This window comes from Cygnus atratus, chromosome 2 (assembly GCF_013377495.2).
Source record: "Cygnus atratus isolate AKBS03 ecotype Queensland, Australia chromosome 2, CAtr_DNAZoo_HiC_assembly, whole genome shotgun sequence".
Taxonomy (NCBI): domain Eukaryota; kingdom Metazoa; phylum Chordata; class Aves; order Anseriformes; family Anatidae; genus Cygnus; species Cygnus atratus.
Window position 1 is genome coordinate 72012471 of NC_066363.1, and position 20686 is coordinate 72033156.

At 43.8% G+C, this 20686-nt stretch overlaps 1 protein-coding gene across 1 annotated transcript in view; it reads right to left on the bottom strand.

The window, feature by feature from the left end:
• The window catches only part of MYO10 (myosin X), a 164057-nt gene extending 155767 nt beyond the window's left edge, over positions 1–8290 (bottom strand). The window contains exon 1 of the mRNA XM_035560318.2: positions 8058–8290. Within this exon, the coding sequence (XP_035416211.1) occupies positions 8058–8078 (21 nt within the window). The 5' untranslated portion in view covers positions 8079–8290. The remainder of the gene's footprint in view (positions 1–8057) is intronic.
• Positions 8291–20686: the final 12396 nt, after the last annotated feature.

The following is a 20686-nucleotide window of genomic DNA, read 5'->3' on the forward strand; positions in this document are numbered from 1 at the left end:
ACCAAACCCCAAATAATTTCATAGAAAGATTTAACCTAAGAGAACTGTTCAATAACCTAAGAGATCTCTTCAATATTGACCTTTGCTTGGCATTTACTCAAAAATCTCTAGCAAGGCTCTCCACAAGATGAGGGTCACGTACTCTCACAAAAGATAGCCTGATATCATAAAGCAGACAAAATGCCCTACTAAAGCAACTTAAGCATATGTTGCATATATACGTGTGTGTGCTATATTTGCAAAACTGTATTAACATACAAATACAGGAACCCTATTCAACTCTGAACTATGGTAAGCTACTGAATGGTACAGGATATCAAAGTCTATCCTCCAGGACATTTCCCGTCACTTGTCAGCATCCCATTAATCTCAGCAAGAGTAAAAGGTATTATGTGGACTCCCACATTTAGGGAGCTCCAACATGCTTAAAAAAACATAAACCACACTCAGCTCCAACATGTTTAAAAAAAACATGAGCATAGGTTTGATAGAAATGTAAGTTGGATATTAGGAGACCTTTCTTCTCAGGAAGAGTGGTCAGGCATTGGAATGGGTTGCCCATGGAGGTGGTGGAGTCACTGTCCCTGGGGGTGTTCAAGGAAAGGTTGGACGTGGTGCTTAGGGACATGGTTTAGTGGGTGACAGCGGTGGTAGGGGGATGGTTGGACCAGATGATCTTGGAGGTCTTCTCCAACCCTAATGATTCTATGAAAATCACCCACTGGAGGCGGGACCACTGAAATGCATAAGAATCCAACTCTAGATACATTATATCTGAATTTTCACTGCAAGTTCACAAAACCATAAGAGTGACCACCACCTTTCACTTTTGAATACTTCCTTCCACGCAGAAGAGTAAATGCCAAGTTTTTTCCAAAGCCTTAAAAGGGCTGGAGAGCTTTCTTTTTTTTCCCCCCAATTTCTGAGTATGGTTGCTCCTGCTTTGCAAAAAATAACCAAGCACAGAACCATTCACTAGGAACAACAACAAGATCTCATACAAGAACTGTGTGTTAAGCCATTCTGCAGAAGAATTTACTCAAAATGGAAATGTTAACTTTGGTCAGTTAAACCAAACACACACTGATTTCTGCCATCTTTCAAATCTGAACCCAAATCAGGTCTGTTACTAGTAAGGTATTCAACATGGAAAAACATGTATTATCAAGTTCCTCCAACTTCACTCACATTTGAGATTTCAATGTGGGAAAAAGAAAAATCAAAGTTTTCTGCCACATGAAAAGGCTTTTACGGGCTAGACTGAAAAACAGCCACTTGGCTGCAAAGGAAAATAACACCTCAACAGAGAGTAAGTATTTATACCCAAGAGTAAAACAAGCCTCCCCACAGACAGCTGACACAAGCAAGCAGCCTTTCCCAGCCAGCCACCGGCTTGCAGTGGTGAGTTGTCCTGTCAGGCATGATTTCCCCAGAGCGATGCCCTACAGCGCAGCCGCAGGACATGCAACAGACTCATCTGCTCTATCTATCTATCCAGGGCAAGGTGTCAAAAAGCAAGCTTAAACTGTACTTGAAACTACATGAGACTATAATCTTGCTGATGGACTTTGCAGAAATGAGTCTAGGATGGGACATACATTCTCCCCCGACATACAGCTACTTCTTACAGGTACGTTTAGAAATGCCAGTAATCCGAGTGGTGCTCTACTCATTTCTTCCATCCTTTCCTAATGACCTTTTCCAATACACAATGTTCAAATTTCCTGTGTAACAAAGCAGTAATTTCTTCTTCAGTGTGGATAGAGTTTACTCCAGGAAACAGACCTACAAGATAGTTAATACCAGTTCTCATTCTGCATTCAATTTCTTGAAAGATCCATCTTTAAAAGAACTGAGCGTTTGAGATACTTAATAGACCTCTAGCCAAAAGGATAACCCGATTAACTTTCCTTAACCAGTGGCTTGCCCAAAACAAAGCTGCACTGTTGCATTATGACAGATATGACCAATGGATAATGTTCACGTTTCACACATACACAGGGTATCTTAAGAAATCATAAATAATTAAAAAAAAAAAGAAAGAAGAAAAAAAAAGAAAAACCCAAAATACCCAAACAGTAACTTGCCCAGAACCGCTGCCCCAACATCATCTAGCCATCCTCCTTCATGTCTTACTAGTGGTTTAAAATGTCACATAATGATGAACAGCAGGAAGATCAAGAGAAACAAGAATGCATAAGTCATGACCCTCTCATACGAGCCTGAAGTTATAATCAGTCTAGCCAGTTTTGAGGACACATCCCAAAACTTGTAAAGTAGCCACAATTAGTGACTTCAGGGTGGTAATTCTTTTTTTCCCCTTCAGCAAAAGTCTTAATTCATAGCCACTTTTTGCTGCCTGCCTTTTTACCAGGGCTCCACCGACAACGATGTTTCTAGCTCAGACCTCGGCCAGGTACTGTGATTCACTGAGGAAAATACCGGCCCTGCGGCTGCAGCAGTTTGTGAGATCAAACTGCCCAGAGGACACATTTCCCAGCACTTTGCAGAATGGGATGCATAGTGCTCCTGGCCTGAGATGGGCTTGCATGTACCATCTTGTGTGTGCGAAGGATGGGGCTGCTGCTCCTGCTGCAGGAGATAGCACCAGCTTCCTCCTCCTAACCCATCACAGGCACCGGAGCTGCATCCACCCAAGACGTGCACAAAAAATGCTATTGCTATAAGTCCTTTTTTAAGTGACATCAATATCATGTCCCAGTTCCTGTTCCTTTCTGCTACCCTGTTTCAAAAAGTGTCCCTCTCCTACCCCCACAGAATCACAGAAACATTGTGGCGCATTTCTGACAAAAGCACAGGCCACATACCTTCAGAAATAAGTTGGGACTGGTCATGCTTTACAATGTAATTATTTTTCACTGGGCAGCAGGGTCTGCAACAGCTCCAAAAAAAAAAAAAAAAAAAGAAAGAGAAGGAAAAAAAAAAGAGCCAAATAAAGAGGTTCTTCACACCCTCATTTCAGCATCACCCATAGACAGGTGTAGGACAACCCCACAGCACCACACCAGCGACCTCAGGATTTAGCCCACAGAGCCTGAGGGACACAAGCTCGGCTTGGACTTCTCGTTCCTACTGCCAGATAGAGGAGACAACCTGAGATGTGCCAGGTCTTCACCACACTCTTGGCCCCATCTTGCCTGCCGTGGCCACCTGAGGACCTCAGGAGACCAGAAGGCCTCAGCCAGCCCTTCCTGGGAGAAGGCTGGCTGGCACAGCAGTGGACATATCAGGGAGACAGCCCCTTAGGGCCAAGGGCAGCTCTTGCAGGTATGTGGCCTGCCTGCTTCCACACAGCCAAACAGAAAACCTGAAATTGCATCTGCATCTGTACAGATTTTCCTGCAAAACACACACACACAAAATACCAAAAACTCACTGAGTGAAAATGCATATAAGGAAGAAGATCTGATGAGAGCAAAAATAGGTTACACACAAAGCGCTAACATGAATGTACAATTATGGTAAAGACCGAAAAAAAGTGTAAACATTTCCATCAGGTATCACCAGAAGGTAAAAAAATTAGACTCCGAAGCAGCCATAATTTTCTGTAATGGTGGGGTTTTCACAGCCCTCCTATAGCTGGAGTCTGACTGAACATACCTAAAAACCACAAGCTATTTCTGTACAACATACAGCTTCTATTGCTAATTTCAATAGTTGTGTGTTTTATAGCTTTAAGAGAATTCTTGTGTCATTTTACAATGTTCGTGGTGCCAGCAGGGCTGCTAGGCTCCAGCCCAGTTATGACTATGCTTCAGTTGTACAAATATATCTTATGAAAGGCACATGTGAAATATATGTAGTAGGCAGTTGAGATTACGTGCTACCAATAAGCCAAACACGATTTCCTGAATTACAGAAACAAACCCACAAAAATTTTCTTTTCTTTCTGAGCCAGCAAGGTAGTCCTGAGCCCCCTTGAATCATTTTCTGCTCAAAACAGATTGCCCTCTAATTAACATAAAAGCAACTGTTGACAAAACAATAAGCAACTTTTTTTTTTTTTTTTTTTTTTAAAGAGACGTAGTCACAGCTCAGAAACTGCTGAAAACACAGCAATTGCAGAAGCTGAAAGAGGCACAACTCCTTGGCACAAGCATTAAGTTTCTGAAGAACTCATGAGTGCCAGAGCCACGCCATCACTTCAGGGATGATGGCTTTGCCCCACCAGTCTAAAATACAGCTGTGCTGGTGTAAGCTACACCAATATTACAATCCCAACATCACCCCATGCTTGTGCTGTCAGTAAAACACCTCTAACAAAAACTGGCAGACTTCAGAGATTGTCCTAAATTCGTAAGTTATGCTGTGTAATGTAGCCAGAGCTCCTTTATATCAATGCCAAAATCCATTATCATCATCATATTTTCATTATAAAAGCAAAAACTTTGCAGCGTTGAGGCTGTTCTGTTGCAGGGGACATCGAACCTCTCAATGCTTTCCATGAACAACCCTGCCCTGGGAAGTGGTAACCTTCCCAGTGCCACAGCACCAGAGGACTGAGGAGAAGCTTGCCTGGGGCTGCCTATCTAAACTGAGAGCTTCCAGGCTTGGCTGATACCACCTCTGACAGCCCCTGAAATTACAGTCAAAACCTCAGAACGAATTCTTATCCCTTATCCTTCCCACAGAGTGAGGTTCAACACCTGCTCCTTCAGGACATGCTGGGAGCCCTCCCCCTTAAAACAGGGTAGTGGGCAAATACATTCAGCTGTGGAGTGGAGGAATGGAAGGAAAACATCCTCAACTGGAGGTTCCAGCAGCACTGCTAAAAATAAAAGCACAGTGGACACACCAACAACAACCACACACAGCCACCGCTTTGTGCATGGGTACCTGCAAGCTCCTCTGGATCTGAGGGCATCTCAGAGGTCGGGTCTGGGTAAGGCAACCTCCCTAAGTCCCCCCCAAGACTCAACTGCTCCACAACCTCAGTGGAGCCATCCTTGGAGGTGTTCAAGGCCAGGCTGGATGGGGCTTTGAGCAACCTGGTCTGATGGGAGGTGTCCCTGCCCATGGCAGGGGCTTGTAACTGGATGGGCTTTAAGGTCCCTCCCAACCCAAACCATTCTGTGATCCACACTCCTCCTGCAAGGAGGACAGTGACTTGGTGAAACACGATGCATGAGCAGGGCAGGGTGATTTTGCCCCGCATGAGAAGAGGATGGACCTGACTTCTCCATCCACTTCCCCTTCTACCCTGGGAACTTTGGATGCCAAAAAGACAGCTCAAACTTCCCCCTTGTGCCTTTTTTCTGCAAAATTCCTTGTGTATCTTCTCATCTGGTGATGATTTTCCTCCTTACCTCTTGCCACGCAACCCCTTTTAATGGGAATACATTTCCCACTGGAAACTGAAGCCTGATTCAGCCACCTTTGGAGACAGCAACCTAGCCACTGGTCAAACACAGGAACTGTTTTTTTCAGTCTGCTTTGGGCAACACGTCCAAATGGCTCTATTGCACACACCCCAATGATCCATAATAAGAATAAAAATATTAAAAATGTGGATTTCTACAGCTTTTAATACTTTATATCTGAAGATACGACTATGTAAATACACAAAAGAGGTTAAGACTCCAACATTGGTCTTTCAAACACCAGAAGTTAGCACAGATCAATCAGCAGCCTGAGATGTTTTTAAATAGTCTCCAAAACCACTTCTCCTCCGTATTTAAAGTATAACTTCATAATTACTTTAATATCTTCCAGCAAAATTATTTTCATATCTTCCAGCAATGAAAGCATTTTGGGAGGTATGTTCCAGGGCTGACTCTTCTAGCCTAATTCTTTACTAAAAGCATTCTTTAAGTTTATTTTGTTTTCAACTGACAGAGTTAAAAAACTGGGATAGTGATGTAAATCAAGGCTCCTCTGCAGACAGATACAACAACTTGCCATCCTGTAAGAATAAAAGACAGATAAGAAATAGTAGAGGGAGGAAACTGGACAGCAAGATTCAAAAGTCAAAAAGCTGCTAAGTCGTGTATGACTGGTGTCAGCTGAGCAGCACGAGCTTGGAGGTGCCCCACAACTCAGTTAATGCAGCAAGTACCAACAAGAACACTTTCTCTGCAATGCACCCGTACATACACTCTAACCAGGTCTTACACAATTGTCTACTTTCATTCCAGTGAGAACCATAATATAGCATGAGCAGGTTACAATCAGCATCTGGCTATGAAAAAACATGGAGGAAAAAAGAGACGTGCAGATATTTTCCTGAAATGCCTTTTAGTTGTTTTTCTGCAAGAGCCAGACTTGAAGACACCCCTGCCTCCAACGTACTGAACAGGGGCACCTTGGTAACACTGAGCAACATCCCCCCTAAAGTGTCGAGTTAATTCTCTTTAAGCTAGCATACGCCCTTCCCACTTAGCAGCTTTTCTCCCAAAATGTAACGTTATCAGCAGACGTACGTCACTGTCAAGCAAGAGCAGGGCAGATCAGGCCTGATACCTGTCCCTTTCATCCAGTTTCCTCTTCCTTGCATGCACCAGAACCCATTTTAACAAGGACAATAATTCTCTCAGATAAGTCAGTAAATATTTTCATAAAGAGCAGCTGCAGGATGTCTGCCTCACACAAATTAAATTAGCCAGCTCACGTCTCGACCCAGCACCTTCAACACAAGTTTTTCTGTGGTAGCTGGGTTAGGCCCATTGCATTTCTGCTATTGTGTATGTTATGTTCTCCATGAGCAATTTCCATATGCTCCAGTGCGAGGAGAGGAAAATGTTTATACTTATGGGTGGGGCTCTGGATGCAGATTAAAGTCAAGGTGCTATATTTACTGATCTTTTAAAGTAATATCAACATGTTGAAAGGGAGCAAGAGTTCTTAAGAAAGATCAAAGTTTGCATGCAGCAACCACACATTACCATAAATATATGCTGAAATACTAACACAGACGGGCAAAATTTACTTGCTTTTTGCCTGAGGCAAGTAATTTTGGCTAATAGGGGAGTCAAAACCATTAACTCTCTTCTTCATCTTTATGTAGGGCATGCTACCATACTTTGTGTCAGAGCGAATGACTCCTTGGATTAATTTTGCAAGGCTCGGCTAATACTACCACATTGCTCATGGCTTGCAAGCTATTGAAAGACGAGGGCTACATCCTCTTCAGAGAAAAAAATCCATTATTGCTTAACTCAGGCTTCTTGAAAGTTAATCCTGCATTTCTTCCTTCTTATTGCACTTGACAGAACTTTTGTTGTCTGACAAATGAAAAGCTAACAGGCGGCAAGGTGTACGAGCTCCTTTTATTTGACTAATTACTATTCTGGTAAACACAGCACTTTTATTTATTTTTATTTTTCTTGTGGGACCGTAAACAGCACAGAGAGCACGAGGCAGCTGTTTCACAACGGCAGGGGACAGTTTTGCAGCTTAATCACCGTACCGGCAAACAGATGCCTGGCCTGCACTTAACATTTGGACACTACAACTACTTCAGCAAGGGGTGTGATTAAAATAATCACACAGGAATAATCACTGGAGGTCACAATCGAGTTGCAAGCAACAAGCATGCAGAAGTAGCCGCACTAGTGGCGAACACCTTTTATTCGCAAGGCTGTGCTGGCGTTAGGCAGGCTGTAACGACTCATTAAAACATTGCTGTGCAAAATTCAGCTGGTTTAGCGCAGAAGAGGACCCAAGTTTCCACTTTCGTCGTTTGCCACGAGCAAGCTGCAAAGCGTCTTTGGTGTGATCTTCTCGCCGGCCACAACGAAGCCGCGCGGACACACGAGGCAAGCTCCAAGCTCCAGCTCCCTCCAAGTCCTCCTTCCCTGGCGTTTTCCGCCAGCACAGCTCTCCTGTCCCCGGCACCCCTTCCCGAGGAGCAGACCGCCCGAAAGGACGGCCCGCCGTGCCCAGGCACGGAGCCCCCTGCCCACCCCGCGGCACAGCCGGGACCCCACGGCCACCGCCCCGGGTACCCCCCCCGGCGCAGTCAGCGGGTCCCACAAAGCGACCCCACAGCAGGAGAGGAGGAGGAGGAGGGGAGGAAGAGCCCGGCGCCCCGCGCTCACCTCCGCCAAGAAGTTGTCCATGGCGGCCCCTCGGCCTGCCCGCGGGTGCGCAGCGCCGGGCCCCAGCCGCGCACCATGTGCTCCGGCCCGGCTCGGCCCGGCCCGGCACCACCGAGCCGCCTCTGCCTCAGCCCCGGCCGCCGCGCCGCTCCATCGCGCCCCGGCCCGGCGGCAGCCCGCAGCCTTTGTCCGCCCGCCCCCTCGGCAGCGGGGGGGGGAGGAGGAGGAGGAGGAGGAGGAGGAGGAAGCAGGCTCCCGCCGCACGCTCCTGCCCCGCTCCCGGCCCGGCTGGAGCAGAGGCGGAGCCGGGACCGGCCGCGCCCCCGTCCCCACCGCGAGGTGCTGGCTCCCGAAGAGTGTGCCCCCCGCCGCCCCACTAAAACAGGGGGCCGTGCAGAAAGCCATCGTCGTCGAGCAGAAGTGGCTGGCACCGCTCGGTCGCCGTTGAGGAGCGTGTACCTGCGGGCTTCCCTCGGGGCAGGGCGCTCCTGGCGGAGCTTGCGGCCAGGGGGTGCACGGGGCTGGGCTCTGTGAGCTTTGTGCTCGCCTGCGTTCCTGCGGGGCAGATGCACGATGCTCGCGCGGTGGAAGCGTTTATTTGTGTTTACAGGAAGAGCTGTGCGGAACAATAAGTTCCAGCCGTGAAGAAAGTCAAGGCAGAGCTGCCTTTTGTTCTCGGGCAGGTCCTAGCACTGCTTTGGGAGCTGGAGGGTGTGAGTAGCGATACAGGAGACCTGGACATCAGAAGTAATCACGAGCCTGCGACTCATCTTTTTAAAGTGTCACAGCCGCCAACAAGCACTGCTAAAAAGTCGAGTTTAAAGGAACAGAGAGTACACCAGGGAAAAGATTCATCTTTGTTTCCCAAAGCCATGGGACACCCCGCAGCACCCCAGGCTGGGTCACACTTATTGCCAGTCACCCTCTTTTCTCTCCCCCTAAGTATACAGTGCGTGCCTTCCTACAGCTGCTCCAGACCTCGAGGTTTGCATAGGATTGCACATGAATTCGCCATCCACGCAGTACCAACACTGTGAAGTTAGCCTAAGTAGTTGTTCCACTGTAGATAATATAGTGTAAATCCCTATGTGGAAGCTCTGCAACTCTATTCCAAACTACCGCACTCCCAACGTTACTCCAGGGGAGTAGTTTTTTCCGTGATTGCTACACCAAAAAGCTTCCCCACTCAGACAAGTCCTAATTTGGGGAGGGCTGAGTCAGATCAGGAGTATTTATTTTGTTAAGTTACTTTGACTTCTCATTGAGTACTTTGACACCACGTTATTGGAATGTAACGTGCATGTCTGACTACTGTGTTGCACGTACTGTCTATAAAGAACAACAACACAGAAATTCCAGAGAATTTTGAATCTATCATCCAATAAGAGCAGCCTGTGTTTTTTTAAATGAGTATTGCAGTAAATTACAAGAAACCATTACCAATAGAATAGGACCAGATTTTTGCAGCCTAAAAATATATCACAGAAAGAATGAGTATTCTCTTGTGGCGTGAACGTATTACAAAATACTGTAAAACTCTTAAAATTTTTCTTATAACAAATGCAAAGAGGATTGAACAGGAAGGGTCTTGGAAGAGGGATTTGGGGAGTAGAAGGGAAGGGGACAAGCAGTTTACACTGTCACTTCACCAAGCTACTTCCTTTCTTATTCTTTGTATCCGTCCTGCTCACAGTTTGTAAACGCTAGCATCTGTGTTTCATAGGAAAGGAAGGGGTTTTGAAACACAGCATTTCTTTTTCTAGTGCTAAAAATGACCCCAAACTGGTTTCTTACTCATTTTATGCAATTGTTTTGGAATTTGGAAAACCCCATAGATACGCTGTACAAAACTCCATACACCTATGAACATCTGGGAGTTTGGCCATTCCGCACTGCTCCAATTTTCATTTAATCGGTAGAAATTCCTTCACTGATTGTGTGCCTAAGGTAAATTACTTCCTTTTGAAGCTGCTCACATGCATTGGGGCTCAGTTTTCAGCCAGCGAGGACCGGGAAGGGACAGAGGGCTCAGCTCTACCACGGTGGTGAGACACCTCCTTGCTGGCCGTGAAGGTCTCTCCACTTCACACTGGTGGTCAGTCGTGGGGTGGCGGCTCACCGGGCCCTAATCCCCAGTGTCCCCTTGGCTCCATGCAGTACAATTTCATCATTTGCTGGGCCAGCTTTACTCTCAGCCAATCTACCAGCCTGGTGCAGTATTCCTCACTTAAATTCACTGTCCTACATGGATCAGCTTGCATGTTTGTTCAGCTTTTCTGACCATTTTTCTCTCTACTAATAGTTGCTGAAATCCCCATATTTGATCAAAACGTCCTACAAAAGACAGACATCTCCTTCTCTCGTAGCTCTCACGCAATCCTAGCAGCTACAATTTTTGTAAGACCCTAAACTTTTAGAAGAGATTTCAACCACTCCTATCTCTATCAACTCGTGGAAATCTCCCATAACATGCAGCTCTCTTGGTTTCTGCTCTGGGGGCAAAAACAAAGTACTGACTGCAGCTCAGTTACCTATAAATCATAGGCTTCACCTGAGCCGTGTTTCTTCACAGGGAATTTCCACAAACCAAATTTGTAGGACCTTTTTAAAAAGATTTATTGTACCTGCATTTATTATAAAGTTCATAGACATAATTACGTCCCAGCAAGCCCTTAACTCATTCACTACTTCAAGCATGCTTGCTCAAATTCCAGACATCCATTTCTTACAGTAACTTTTCCCCCTGTTCTCATCTATGCTAGCTGCCATGGCATTTCAAGGGCTGGTGGCTCCCTGGGTCTGGGTGTGAGGAGCGTGGGGTGTCCCTGGGTGGGCCAGGCAGGATCCGCAGGTAGGGCCCCTCCCAATGGCCCACCAGGAGCAGGGCACCGGGGGCACCAGGGCAGCCCCAGCCCTGGGGACTGGGCACCTCCATGGGACCAGGTCAAGGCCAGGCCCGGCAAGTGGGCCCAGCTGGGCAGGGGCCGTGGCCGAGCAGGGCTGGGCTGGGGGGAGCTGGAGCCTGGCCCTGCTGCAGCCTCAATGGGGCAAGGGCTGGCGGCCCTGGGGCTGCCATAGGGCCTGGGGATGGTGGCGCACTCGGGGCCATGACAGTAACTGTATATGCGACCAGATAGGTTGTTCTGTTGTAAGTCCAGCATCTTTATCGTGTCTTAGAGTCCACGATGACCATTTCTGTGCATTTGACAAGTCCCGCTCCCTGTTCCATAAGCACTCATTCAGTTGCCCCAACCATAACACAAAGTCAGCTTCATACCAAAAAGCTTTTTAACCCCTTATAACCTTTTTTTTTTTTTTTAGAAAGTCTGATGAATTTTCTTTGCATGCATGTGATGGTTTGTTCTTGCCTGGCATACCTTATTTTTACAGTTGCCATTTTTCCACAGTGTTATCACTGAAGTGAGCAGATATTAGCTTTTTCATGCCTGACAGGGTTATTGCACAAAAGCTTTCCCTCTGAATCACACTCTTGAGGAGCTTGCCTTTCCCTATGGGCTAGGCTGGAAGCAGGTTATCTACCTCACCCTGCAGCACTGCCCCCCTTCTGTGGGACATGCAGATTGTTTTCAGTCAAAGAATTAAATGGTGATTCAGTTAATTCAGTCTTGTTAATTAAAACAAGCCTAAATTAAAGTTTTCTTCTCACCAGAGAGAGGCAGTGCATTTCTTTGTTCCCAAGTCAAGGCCTCATTTCATTCAGTACTATCTCCAAAATGTGCTCTCAGATTTTTCCCCTTAGGGTCTTTGTTTGTGGCATACTCAGAGTGGCTTTGCATCTGATCTGTATTTCTGGTACGAATTCCTGTTTCTTTAAACTTATTCCAAAAAAGGACTTTAATTACTATTTACATTTATTCTCTGGGGCTGCTATTGCCCTCGTGAGCTGCAGTTGAGTTTCAGCTAACTCACTTATGGTGTACAATATGTTTGGCATTGACATTATCCAACAAAATCTCAAAGTTCAAGGGCAAGGCGTTATTGGAGAAGCCAATAGTTCTGTAGTGGCTGACAACGTACATGCAGGCAGCTAGCACAGAGCACGGTTTGCTACCCCACAGCTCTCAAAGGATACAGTGAAATAAAAAATTGCTCCAGCCAAAATTGTCATGATCTGTGCAGAGCAAAAAAACCAAAACCCTTGCATTCTTGTCCATCAGAACTCCTTCACAAACATGTGCTTAGGTTTTAAAGCCAGTCCCAGGCCCCGGTCCCGGTTTTCAAAACGATAAATGGCTTCTCTTCAAATGAATGCCCAACAACTGGATCAGAGAGCCTTCATCTTTTTTCTGCATCTTGTTTGTAGTAAGCCAGCTCCCTCCTTGCGCTGTTCTGGGAGCTAAGGATTTGCCTCACAGTTGTGAACTCCATTAGATGCCAGCTACTTTAGCATTAGGTCCTGTTAAGCGTAACTACATCTTGCCAGGATGAGCCTAGCCCTTGAGTGTGACAAGCAATGGATCAAATCAATTATTCATGTTCACGTATGAACTTTAGTTATTAACCTCTAGGAGTAATAAACAAATAAAAAGTGAAGAGCTGGCGGATTTTTGTAACAGCTTCATTTATAGCTACTGTAACAGTAAGAAATTTCAACATTTTCTTTTTGTGTAAACAAGCTTCCAACAGGAATGAAGAAAAAAAGCTGGGAGACATTTTCCTGGCTTCTTCAACCTCCCTCCCTCTTTTGGATCATAACAACTTCTTCCATCACTTTGACATCTTTACATCCTAATTCCCCTAGATGTAGTTTCAGTGCAAGTACTTTGGGGGAGTTCTGGGTGAGAAAAAAAAAAAAGCAACTGTGGAAATGTCCCACAACAATCACAGGCACCGTGGATGTGATACTTTCTGTGCTGCTGGGCTGTCCACATATCCAAAACTACAGCCTTGTTCCCTGTTTGGGATACAGAAGTCCAAAACTGTTTTCAGGGAGCTGGATTTCCATATGACAACACATTTAACCCCGACAGCATGGGGTCTAGCAAAGGGCATTAAGTACATGTAATCCTCACAATGATTTTCTTTCTTTCTTTCTTTCTCTCTCTCTCTCTTTCTCTCTTTCTATACTTTTTTTTTTTTTTTTTAATACAATTTATGACCATCTCTACCTGGGAGATTCTGAGTTTTACTTTCCACACAATGAAGTGGCTTCTGTTGCAAGACTTTAACATACAACTTCACAGAATCCAACCTTTTTTTTTTCCCAGTGGCATAGAGCCATGTCTTGGTTTAACAGGTGATAACACACATAGCAAGATAGACAGCTTTCTAGCTCCCCATATTTTCACCTGTTTCCTGAATTCTACTCAGTCCCCAGGTGTTGCCTTTTCAGAGCCTTCCTCTCACCTGCTTTTGATACTTAGCCTGCCACTTCACTCCGTCCTTCACCTGATGAGATGACCTGATTCCTTCTGGGCCCGTCAGGTAACATTACCACTCTTAGTGGCTAGCTATTCTCTGCATTCAGCTTCTGTCCCCCTTGGCTGTCTTAGCCTCATGGACCCTTCATCTCATTTAAGATCACAGCTGCATTTCTTCCTTACCAGCATCTCTTAACTCAACTTTTCTCTTATAATCTTTCTTGTAGCCTATTGATTTTACTACAACTCTGTGTATTGGCTTGGAAAACAGCTTTTACAGAAGATGCCAGCAGAGAAAGCTGTATTGTACAAGTGCATTGGTTTATCCCATAAAAAATATCTGATGGAAGAAAAACAGAGGAGTGACAGACAAAAGCTATCAAAATGGTTAGAATCATCTAAGGGATAAAGACAGTGGGAAAGCATAAGGAAAAGGATAAAAAGAAATAAAAGTTTTTCTTATCTCCTTCTGAATCAGCTTGTGAATATATTTCTTCCTTGCCTTCTCCCAGAAAGCCTCTTTAAAGCCATGTTTTTAAAGGCAATTTATAATTCAAACCCCTCAGTCACAGCTTATGCACATGTTCATTTATCAAGTAGTTAGACCTGCATGAAATATTGACACCTGTCTGAAGGTTACCATCACCAGAGCAGAGCCCAGTGATGGGACATACGAGGGCACCTTCTGCTGTTTCAGTGCCACGCAAGCCAGGTTGCTTCAAAACACTTCCTACAGCAATTTAAACTAGGTCATCCTCATTTCTACTGAGGCAAACAAGGAACACCTACACTTTCCTTGTCGCTGGCAGTATAATGAAAGGAAAAATCTTCAGTAAAAAGGCAGCAAACTACAGCAAGGGCCAATCATCTCTTACACCACTGCAGCTGTTCAGTCAGCAAATACAAATCAGAGGCTTCCTTTGCACTTGTGTTGTCAGGCTAGTTTAAACAACGTCCACGCTCTATCCCCACCATTTATCACTCCCTCAGCTGTAATACATGCAAAGGGTAAGCCTACCTTAGCACTGTAGCTCGGCACCAGGTCTCTCCCATTTCTCACGCTTTGGTTCGCACTGGGGAGCAGTCCCAGAGCATGCAAATAAGCTAAAAACTAAGCTCCAAAAACACTCTCACCGACTAAAGGGTGTTCAGGACATAGGGCTGGATTAGAGCTAGTCTGAAATGCAGCCTCCTGGAATGCATTTAAGATGGACAATGGGTTCTCAGCATGATGTTTCACTCTATGGATACGCTGCTATTCCTTGGTGTTATTTTCTTGTATAGCGTGGCTGTTGTGCCACCATGGGTCACTGCAGCAAATGGGATGGGGGAACTGATCCAAGCATTTTATTTTGGCTTGGGTTTGGTTTTTGACTTTGTTTTCTTAGAAGAGCCTTGACAGAAAAAAAGATTTGATTCTGACCAATTCCCTGAGCAGGTTCAGATAAATACCTCACAAACAAATTTTGTTGCAACAGGGGGACATATAAAGACAAGGGCACCCTGCATTGCTGTTAGCATTTATTCCCCATACCAGATCACAGCTTCAGAGAACCAGGAGGAACAGCCTTCATAGTCCCTTGTGCTTCAGGGAAAGTTTATGCCTTTCAAATATTTAGATATTATCAGCCTGCAGGATAATTAATACTGTCCATCAGCATTCTTGTGTTAGAAGTTTCTTTCCATGCATCTGCCACAGTAAGTAAAATACTTCCCCTTGACCCTACATTCCTTCCTGCATTTGAAATCGAGAAATCACATTATAGCACAGTAGAAAACAATATTCATTTTAAAGCAGACAGAGTTTCCCACAAACCCTGAGAGTGCTTAAATGACAACCACACCGTCCTACTCAGACACACAGAATGCTGCAAATCTACACATCCTAGAGGAGGATGCTCTCATGAAGTGTGTTAAAAGCTGCATTTAATAATGCAAAAATGAAATTTCGTCATTGTATCATTTCATAAACACCTTTGTAACTTAAAAAACCTTACTTTTTTCCTGTCAAAACTTTTTTTTTTTTTTTGTAATTACATTGATGTGATACCTTCTATTTTGATAGTTTAAATTTTTGCCCAAATACATTAATTTTGCTCTAGTACCTTACTCATGAACAATTTTAGGAAGAGTTAGGTCTTGGTGGAATTATAACTTTATAGGTTTTCTTATTTACTGGACACATTCAAGTGAATAAACCTGCAATTTCTTTAGTACAAACAAAAGCAAAATTCCTGGTCTACATCAGCTTGCTGTCCCAGAATAGAATCAAAGGCTGTTGAGATAGTTTGTGTCCCTACTTAGAAATAGGAAAGCCTTTGTTTTGTGTACACAGATACTATACACTTCAACTTGAGATGTTAGAGGAAGCAAGGGAAGCAAACACAATGCTAGTTACATTCTTGGCATGCAGTCTGTCTGTCATTTGATGTTTGTGTTTACTTGCAACATATGACAATTAATAGACTGAAAAGACATTATAGTGATGTTTAGTTCCAGGCTTGTTAAAGCATACATGACAGCATATCTTCTGTTTCCATTGATCCTTATCCCAATTGCTCTACTGTATACCATTCCCCTAACATCCATAAAACTGTAGCAATGCTCATTCTTTTCTTACTCAATGAATTACAGGATTTGCACAGGATGCAGCAGTAATCTGTAAATAGAAAATAAAGCACAGAACAATTCCATAAATACTATTGTTAGCATTTGAGTAACAAACAGGGTTGCAAGATCGGTATTTTTCAAAAATCATAGAGTTACCAATTACCTTTGGAAAAGACCTCCAAAATCATCTGGTCCAGCTGTCCCCCTACCACCAATATCACCCACTAAACCATGGGATAGTATTGAGCCTCTTAATTCCAACATGCTTTCAGAAGGGAATTTGGGAAATAACTTACATTTGGAACTCCGCAAATTCTTTCTCAAAGCAGTTGACACCTGTGGTGACACACAGCCTGAACTACCAGAACCTCATGGTTTTTCTGCCCAGTTGCTGGAAATAGGTGGAGTTCTAGTTACAGTGGAATTTAGTGACTAATGATCTCGTTTTCTCTTTTCTTTTTCTAACCACTTCAGATTTCCACAAGTGGAAAGTTTCTTTGTGTTTGTAGGCAGAAGTTTGAATACAACAATGTGGTATATGTGGGTTTTGTGCTTCATTTATTATACCAGTAATTTTTTCCTTTAGAAAACTCCTGAATCTTTACAAGAGGTTTTTACTCAAAAGCTTCCCAAAGTCTTCTAGAAACTGTAACACAGCTTATTACTTCTATATTCAGCACAAATTCTACTTTAAGTCTAAAAACTCCAAAAACGAATGGAAACTTGTTCCTTGGAGGAAGCAAAGGCCAACATGCTCTTGTGAAAATCCCAGCAGAATCAAGCGAGATGGAGGGAAATCATCTAAAGCAAAATCTGGCAGAATAATACGCTGAGGGTGAGCAGGATGATGGTGTTGCTCCTAGACAGAGTTACCAGAGTAAAAACTGCAGGACGTCAAGCCCTTGCTCAGTGCATAGGCAAAGCACTGCAGCTACTGCTCATGTAGGGAGCAGTAGCCTGGCTGCACCACTCTGCCTTGGCAGACAGGGGCAGCCCATCTCTGAAGTCTGATCTAGTCTAAATTATGAGGTCGAAGTTGGCTAACACAGCAGAAATCTTCAGTTTCATTTCTGACTGACAGCAAACCTGGAGGATTTTTTTTGTCTGTGCCAAAAATAAAAATGCATGGTTGAATTCAGAGCAGCCTTTGCTGATAACTGAGAAAAATAAACTTTACAAGTTGAAAATGGATAGACGGTTCAGCTTTGAAGGTTAAGTTAGTGAATCAACTTTTGTCTAGATTTTAGCTAGAAGTGATGGGAGAAAGTTTCCTCTTATTTTCAGAAAAAATAGGTGAATACATTCTCGGTAAAAAGCTAGCATAAAAACAAAAATCAAAAGACTAAGCTGACTGTTGGTAAGAACAAAATGTGTGCTAAATTAGGTTTGTATGTTTTGTCTTTCCTGTTATTAATAGCATCCTCAGAGGATACTGACTCACTCGATGACTGAAGTACTTGTGGTTTGGGACCCGTTCTGTGCCAATAATCCTGGAACCAGGGAAGTTCTCTTTTCTTTACAAAAAGAAGCTTCCAGGCCAAGTTGCCATTTGTTACAACACCAAGAAGCGTGGACGGCAAAGCTCTCAAGCTGGAACTCTGTAAAGCAGACCAAGTTAACATCTCATGAAGTTATCCAGCCACCAGTGAGATTTTCTGACAGGGAACAACCAGGGACTCAGCAGCCCTTAAACACTCTCCTGTTCACACCCAGTCAGACCAAGGACTGGCTTTGCAAGTCATCGCTTCACCCTGCTAGGGTAAGAGGGGATTTGCCAGCCACAGATGCAGACAAACCTCATCTAAACATGAAAGAGGTGCAGAGCCAAGGAGCCACTCTGGGAAATTTGTTTACAATGAACTAGCCTGCTTTCAGATTCTTTCTCTGACGTAAATTCCTGTTATTTCTCTTGCACTACATTTACACACTTGCCATTATTTTTGTTTTGTTCCCGGGAAGAGATACATTAAAGGGCTGAACATCTCATGCTCAGTGTTGTGTTTATACTTGAGCTTTTTAGCTTGATTAGAAATTCAACTTTTCCTACTACTCATGTGGCAGAATTACTGTTCTGAAAGCACCTGCCCTTAGGGAACAGAGATAAATAACTCAAACTACTGAAAGTCACCTTCTCCTTCCACTGTGCTTGGTGTTTACTGGGACCTTCTAGCAGCCAGAATGATCCTAACATATCCACTGTGTGACACTGGCACTGCTGCAATGGGACAGCATTTGTAAGGCCTCTTCTGCCTTCATGCTGTACTAAATACCTGGCACATGGGAATGGTAAGGATTCTCCTCATCAGAGTACTTCAGTCGGGATTGTCATTTTATGTTTTCCCAGTACTTGGCCTGACCTCAGCAAGTTGGTGATCCAGCTTTAAAGTCAAAATCAATCCTATACAAGAAGTATATATTTTTAGTTTTATACATTGCCATGTAGCAACATTTAATCATTCTTTAATAGTCTAAGTGATTTGAAAAGGACACAAGTCGAAGTAACTAAAAAAACCAAAAAGTTGCAATATTTAAATGTAGTATGTTAATAGTTTGCAAATAGTTGAGCAGATTAGTTATGCCTGCCGTAAAAAAAATGCCCTCAAGATGCTCACAAGCTAGGAACCTGGGCAAGAACTCTTAGGGTTTTCTTCTCATTCCTCCCATATTCACCTCTACCTGTTTGTTATTGCTGCTAATAGGTACCCTTGATTTCCAAACCACTGCCATGTAAGTGTACCTTCTGGAACCGGCTGGAGCTTTTGTTAAATCAGAGAGTCCTGTGCACGTGCAACAATGGGCAATCAGAGCAGGGGTTTACAGGCACACACTTCACATTACACATCTGGTTTGGCATGATCTTTCAGGTGCATCAAGTGAGTTTGCACTTAAATCTTCACTGAACTTGGATCGGGTGACAGTAACCTTGCCTAAGGTGTCCCTTAAAACACCTAACTACTGTTTAATAATAAAACCCAGGAACCTGAAGTGATGTATGAGCAACCTAAAATGTTAATTTTCAAATCCTTTGTGTTATAAGCATATAAAGTAGATAACACTCTATGAAATGCACCTAATGCTATTCTTATCTAATTGGAAATTACTCCTGCAATCTAATTAGAAATGTGCAAAGATTTACAGCTGTGTAAATGAGGGACAAATTAAGTTCAAACAGCTAGACTGCATACTGAACAGCCATGAATTAGGAAAGTATCTCCAATTTCAGCAAAGAAACTGCTGCTCAAGTCTCAGTCTGCAACTGCTTGTTAGTACACTGCTTCATGGATATGGCAAATCTTTTCACTTCTGCTCAAACCATGCCCTTTTCCTGCATGGCAGCTTGGAGCTTCTTCCCCCGAAGAGGAAGGTTTTGAGCTGCACTCTGGGATCCTGTGGGTATTCTGGTATTCTTCTGCACCTATTCTAGCTCTGCGAGCTGCTCCCTAACCTGTGCAATGTAACAGTGCAGATCCACTGCAAAGTGCAGTGCTATGCTGACACAGCAAGGGATTGGATTAGTCTTTAAGAGCATAAATTCAACGTAAGACTTCCCAGTTTGTACAGATTGAGAGGGTTTTGTACTTAATACGGCCTCTACTGCTTTAAAACTCTCAGTCAGAATGGGTTTCTTTTTGGTTTTGGGGGAACGGGAGATTTTGTTTTCAGAGTGACCTTAAATTACCCCGACCGTACAATGGATGGCATGATCAGGACACTCGCACTGACCACTTCTTCCTCTGTAGTCCTCCCCCAGAATCTTTTGTCCAAACTACATCAGATCCATTCATGAGGTTTCCTTCTTCCAGTCTTACACTATTCCTAAAAAATTCACAAAGGCAGAATTGATATCCCAAAAAATAATGCCAGCAGGAAACAGAATGGAGACTGAAGCATTCTCATCTTGAGAAACAGGCCAACAAAGGGATTATTGTCTTCATTTTGTAAAAGTTTATTGTCAAATTGTTTTGACCTCAACATTAGACTTATCTATATGTTGCTCTGTAGCAAAATTTGAAATGCTGACAGAACAGCATCAGTGCTCACAATACAGAAATCTCATGAGACCTTTTGCAGTTGGTCTTTATGCTCACCATGATAAAACAGCAGCCAAAAAGGGCACATTATGTCTAGTTACCCCGACTTAATGTCATGCAATGGAGAAATACAAATCTGCAAACTTTTTCTTAACTCAACTGCTTGCAGTACTCAGCTTCTCAGATCTTTCAAAATAATCATTTATGAGGCATTTTCACTTAACAAGGTGCAATCCAGCTCCCATATATAATCCAGTTTTTCCTTGGAAATCTGCCACGAAGGGTCAGCACCGAATATTCCTGATAGTAGCACATATGTACACGTGTAGCTTGTGAAGCAGCTGGTATTTCTTAAGAGAGCTGTGCTTTGTCAGGAACACCACAGTCTACAGTGAAGGTAATAAGAGTGAGCTGTGCAGCCATGAATAGGTGACCCAAGTAGTGACAGTCAAACACCATTAGATTTTTACTATATGGTAAGTACAGACTTTATATAAAATCAGCAGATGGTCACTGTTTCTACTAAACTAGGGTGAAATGAAGAAAATGCTGCCAATACAGAAATTCTGAAACAGCCCTTAAGCATTTGCATCACAAAACTGGTGCC